General features: G+C 39.1%; 1 protein-coding gene across 1 annotated transcript; it reads left to right on the top strand.

Moving 5' to 3' along the window:
• Positions 1-3,699: 3,699 nt before the first annotated feature.
• On the top strand, positions 3,700-4,661 carry LOC135323138 (olfactory receptor 1468-like). The gene has a single exon (XM_064494882.1). The coding sequence runs from the start codon at positions 3,717-3,719 to the stop codon at positions 4,659-4,661; it is 945 nt and encodes a 314-aa protein (XP_064350952.1). The 5' UTR covers positions 3,700-3,716.
• Positions 4,662-6,000: the final 1,339 nt, after the last annotated feature.

Here is a 6,000-nt window from a genome sequence, read left to right as displayed (position 1 = left end):
GTGATGATGAAGGAAGTTTAAATAGTTTAAATTAAAAGCATTTTTCTGTTATTATTTCAATTACCATCTCCATGGTTTTATGGCTACTGCTTTTCTGTATTACACTTGTTGAATTAAAATATTTAAATCCTTCTATTTTATTTTTTAAATCACTTTATTAAATCCTTTTAAATGTGGAAAGATTTTTTGAAAAATAATTTTAGTATTTTTATAAAAATTGTACATTTGCTAAAATTAAAAAACCGTTTCAGATAAAAATGTTCAATATAATAGGGATAGGTAGATACTCACTTCACATGAGATTAGAATACGTTTGCGTCAACTCAGATAGATTTGAGTCAGCCCAGAGGCCAACATCAAGCTTAATGGGGAAATATAGAGGCATTCTCACCAAACCCAGGAACAAGACAAAGGTGCCCACTATCTGTAGTGTCACTAGGCATTATACTGAAGTTTCTAGTCTGTGCATCTACTTTGGGATAGCTGTAGTTTGGTCCCTGCTTGTTTTATGGATTCTCCATTCGTCTTCTTTTTTTTTTTTTTTTTTAAACTGCTGAAAATCTAGGCTCTGGCCCCACTGGACTGCTGCCCACTCCTAAACGGCAGTGATTAAGCATCCAGACATGAGTTTATCTCCATCCCCATGTTCCCTATAGTCAAGTGTGATCATTGGTTATAATCAGTCACGGCTCTAGGATCCTGAGAGCATTTGTCCTAGAGAGACCTTGGGTAATTGCTTTGTCTTTAATGAGTTCCTCCAGGATCTAGACTCCTCTGGGATCCAGGGCTCCTTAGGCCTGGGGATGTATAGAATGGGAGATGCGACAATGGATGTTGCAGATACAGGTAGTAACTACAGAGGCTGTTACTTCTCATGCTTTAGTGAATAAAGAGGGGCAGGATCTCAGGTCCTGGGTCCTGGAGTCTCTCTCAGACACACTGGGTAAGTTGGGCAGAGGATGAATGAGCTGGTCCTTTGGGTTTTTACTACCTGAGGGTCTTGATTTCCCAGGTTATATCATGTTCTGCAGGAGAACATTTCAGGTGTGATAACTCCCTTCTTCACCTCTCAGCCTCCCATGATTTCTTCACAGTCTAGAAATATTTTGATTGATGTTCATTAGTCACGTTAGTCTTTTTTTTATTAATGATAACATCTATAAATATAACTGTGTAATGTATCTCACAAGATTTTTTTTTTGTTTCAGCCTAAGACCTCTCTATGAGACAGGCATTTAACGCAGAAGTTCTTGACCCTTTACTATATATTTGAATGACTTAATGACCTTTAGATAGCACCCCTCTCCCCAGAAATTCTGATTACATTCATTGGATGAGAGTGCAGTAATCTATATTTTAAAATACAGTGTGTTCCACAGACCAACAGAATTGGAATCACTAAATATAAAATTTGTGCTTATAAAATATAGAATTTTAGGCACCACAACAGACCTACTTAATCAAAATCAGCACTTAACAGGGCCTCAAGGTAGGCAATTTGTAAATTAAATTTTTAGAAGCACTGCCCTTTGTGATTCTTATGTGCAGTCCAGACTGAGAACTACTGATTTCCCAGGTGCAGAGGATGAGAGACATTGTTAATGGAGCAGCTAAGGCTCATAGCCCTGATCCTGCCAGCATCTTCAAGTGTTGGCTCTCTGTTTTGTGATTCCTAGAGAGACTTGTGACAGCCTCAGGAAAGGATCCTACATGTTTTCCTGGGAAGCAAATTTCTGAGATATTAAGTGCATGGAGCTTCACTTGATGCTTTTCCCTGCTGCAATACCAAACATTAAGTCCACATGTGAAAAATACTATGTGGCTCAGTTAAGCAGCATTAGCAGGGTGAAAATCCTAGCAATTGGACCCAGTTATGTCTCATTGAGGAAAGGAACTTCTTATATCCCTAATACTCTTCCTTAGTTTTCTCAGCTCTGAGGCACACTCTGAGGTATGGATATCTGAAGAAGAAATGGAGCAAGGTCTCGAGGGTAGAAATTATCTTTATTTCTTCCTTTTCTCCCCAAATTACTAAACATACCCATCAGTTTTACCTTTTTCCACATGTATATAACTGAATCCTCTGGGTATCAACACAAGGAATAAGTGACAGTGTGCATGTGGATAGTGGGTTGTCTGTTTAGGATAAAGAGTAGTGTGATTGAGGTAGTCTAATATGTTCCATGTCTGAGGTTACATCCCAGACTTTTGTAAAAAAGTATCAAAAACTAGTGAGTTCTTGTTCTGAGAGGACTTAGGAGGAGTAGATATTCTAAAACAACAGGAGTTTTCTGTCTTTAAAGTTGGAGGAAGGCATGTCTTAACCTGAAGCACAGCCAGTAAATACCTCAAAAAATGAAACATTGCCTACATCTAGGCACTGTTCCAGGTGCTGGCACTGCTTCAGTCATGAAGGTAGTTATGGCCTTTCCTGTGTGAAGTTGACAATCTGGTAGGGAAGACAGCTATAAATGAATAATAGCTTTGGGTACTGGGTGCTGAGGGAGCATAGCAGTGGGTTCTCATCTGGTCTGCGGAAATAGGGAAGGTTAGCTGAGTAAGAGACTTGTAATATACCTGAAGGATAAAGAAAGACAAGCCAGGTGAAGGAGCAGAGGGAGAAGGATGCTAGGCATGAGGAAAAGGAAAGGCAAAAGGATGGAGGCAAGAAACTGTGACTTTTAACTCCAGCATTGGTGGAAGAGTGAAATGTGTGTGTCATTATAGGGTAGATGAAGATGTGGAGGCAGGCAAGGGTCAGATCATGGAGCACTTTTTGGCCCTTGAAAGGAATTTTGTCTTTATCTTAAGAGCAATGACACCATGCAGACTTTAACAGAATAATGGTCAGATTTTCATCTTAGAATGCCATAGTGTGAAGAGACTGAAGGAGAGTGAGCATGGAAGTAGGGAGATAAATTAAGAGGCTGTTTCGATAGTACAGACAAGTTGTGATGTTAGCCTGGTTCAGGGTAGTGAGGGTTGGGATAGTGGTGGATGAATTAGAGAGAGAATTAAGTGGGAGATCCTACAAGACTTGATGGACTGGGTGCTGATAGTGAAAGGAGGGAATGAAAGAAAACTCCTAGGTATATGACTTGAGCCTTGATTTCTTTTACTGAGGTGTGAGAGTCTTGAAAGAGTGGGCAGGGTGAGCTCATGTGGGATCTTTTGGGCTGAAGATGCTTGTGATATTCCATGGGGAGATAATCACTAAGCAACTAATGGAGCTGTGAAAGTGATAGAGGTTTATCCATGAGATTTAGATGGTAATTAATGCCATAGGAATGGACAAGTTCTTTCAAAGCTGTATATATAGAATTATAAGAGAACAGTGTTTAGGCAAAAGCCCAAGAATACACCAATATATAAGATACTGTTGGAGAAGAAACTAATCAGAGTTACTGGGAATGAATGGCAGGGAAATATCAGGAGAACCAGGGTGAGCCCATAGAAGATAGAAGATGAGAGTGTTTTAGAAGAGAGGCAAGAGTTACACTATTGTTACATGCTAATTGATGAGAAATGAAGGAAATGTCTGAAAAGTGGCTTAGATTTAGTGATGTATATTTCTGATTACAAAGAGTGGTGTTAGTGAGCTTGTAATCAGTTACTGAAGAACAGCTAACAGACCAGGTATCACAGAAATATGTTCATTTTTCTTCCGGTTTTTAATGGACACCATTATTTTCTCCTAAAGATACTGGACACAGAGCATGATGGGAAGAAATCAAAGTGTCATCTCAGAGTTCCTCCTCCTGGGCCTGCCAGTTGAACCAGAGCATCAAAACCTGTTCTATGCTCTGTTCCTGGTCATGTATCTTACTACTGTCCTGGGGAACCTCCTCATCATTGTCCTCATTCAACTGGACTCTCACCTCCACACACCCATGTATTTGTTTCTCAGCAATTTGTCTTTCTCTGATCTCTGTTTTTCCTCTGTCACAATGCCCAAATTGCTGCAGAACATGCAGAGCGAAGTCCCATCCATCCCCTATGCTGGCTGCTTGACCCAAATGTACTTCTTTCTGTTTTTTGCAGACCTGGAGAGCTTCCTCCTTATGGCCATGGCCTATGACCGCTATGTGGCCATCTGCTTCCCCCTGCACTACACCACCATCATGAGCCCCAAGCTCTGTCTGTCCCTGGTGGTGCTGCCCTGGGTGCTGACCACGTTCCATGCCATGTTACACACCCTGCTCATGGCCAGATTATCTTTTTGTGTGGACAACGTGATCCACCACTTTTTCTGTGATATGTCTGCTCTTCTGAAGCTGTCCTGCTCTGACACTCAAGTTAATGAGTTGGTGATATTTATCACGGGAGGGCTCATTCTTGTCATTCCATTCCTACTCATCATCATGTCCTATGCACAGATTGTCTCCTCTCTCCTCAAGGTCCCTTCTGTTAGAAGTATCCGCAAGGCTTTCTCCACCTGTGGCTCCCACCTCTCCATGGTGTCCCTGTTTTATGGGACAGTTATTGGTCTCTATTTATGCCCTACAGCTAGTAATTCTACTGTTAAGGACACTGCCATGGCTGTGATGTACACTGTGGTGACCCCCATGCTGAACCCCTTCATCTACAGCCTGAGGAACAGAGACATGAAGGGAGCCCTGGGAAGAGTCTTTCGCAAAAAGAAAACCCTCTTCTCTCTATGACAGTAAAGTTGAGATTTTAACATATTTTACCCACTAGGTATATTGATATTAATATTGAGATTTTAACCCAGACTTGTTGTTTCCAATGATCTTTTTGTTCACATCATTCTACCTCTTATCCTTTTCTCCTCTCATTTATTTTCACATATACATTATCTGTTTGACCTGTCCTGAACCTCAAGTGAACTTTCTATCTCCTTTGCTACAATAGTTTAGTTTGTCTTTATCTGGAAGCTAACTCATACCTGGGGCCTTAAAAGTTACTCCCTCAGATATGGGGAGGAAAGCCAGAGTCTGGTTAACAGTCTCACTTTTTAAGGTTGTCTCTCTCCTATTTTGGAATTGATCAACAAATTTTACATCTGTGATTTTTTTTATATTGCATCTTTTTTATTGAAGTGTAATTTATTTACAATGTTAATTTCAAGTGTACAGCAAAGCAAGTCAGTTATGCATATACATACATATATATATTTTAGATTCTTTTCCATTATAGCTTATTATATGAAATTGAAAATAGTTCCTTGTGCTACACAGTAGGTCCTTGTTGTTTATCTATTTTATATATAGTAATATGTATCTGTTAATCCCAAAAATTTATTCCTCCCTGCTCCATTTTTCCTTTGGTAACCCATAGTTTGTTTTCTATGTTGGTTAGTCCATTTCTGGCTTGTGTCTTTTTTTAGATTCCACATATAAGTGATATCACATGATATTTCTTTCTCTGTCTGACTTACTTTACTTATTATGATAATCTCTAGGTTGATCCATATTGCTGCAAATGAAATTATTTTATTCTTTTTTATGACTGAGTAATATTCCATTATACATATACACACACACACACACACACACACACACACATCTTCTTTATTCATTCATCTATGTACATTTAGTTTTCCACAGATTCTACGTTGTAAGCAGATCTTTAATACCTACTTGTTTCACATAACAGAAATTTTATACCCATTCAAAATCAATTCACCATTTCCCCACCCTCCCACTCCTGATAACCACCATTCTATTCTCTTCTTCTATGAGTATGCCTATTTTTGATGCCAAATATCTAGAAAGAAATCATGCAGTTTTGTCCTTCTGTGAGAGTGTTATTTCATTTAACATCACGTTCTCTAGGTTCATTCATGTTGCTACAAATGTCAAGATTTCTTTCCTTTTTTAAGGCTCAATGGTATTCCATTGTATGAGTATACCACATTTTCTTATTCATTCATTGATGGACGTTTGGAATCTATCCCTAACTTGGCTATTGTGAATAATATTGCAATGAACACAGGAGTGCAGATATCTCTTTATGATCCTCATTTCATTTCCTTTGGAT

The sequence above is a fragment of the Camelus dromedarius genome, chromosome 16 (genome assembly GCF_036321535.1).
Source record: "Camelus dromedarius isolate mCamDro1 chromosome 16, mCamDro1.pat, whole genome shotgun sequence".
In the NCBI taxonomy this organism is placed as follows: Eukaryota; Metazoa; Chordata; class Mammalia; order Artiodactyla; family Camelidae; genus Camelus; species Camelus dromedarius.
The sequence above is the reverse complement of the archived record's forward strand: the minus strand, read 5'-3'. Positions and strand labels throughout refer to the sequence as shown.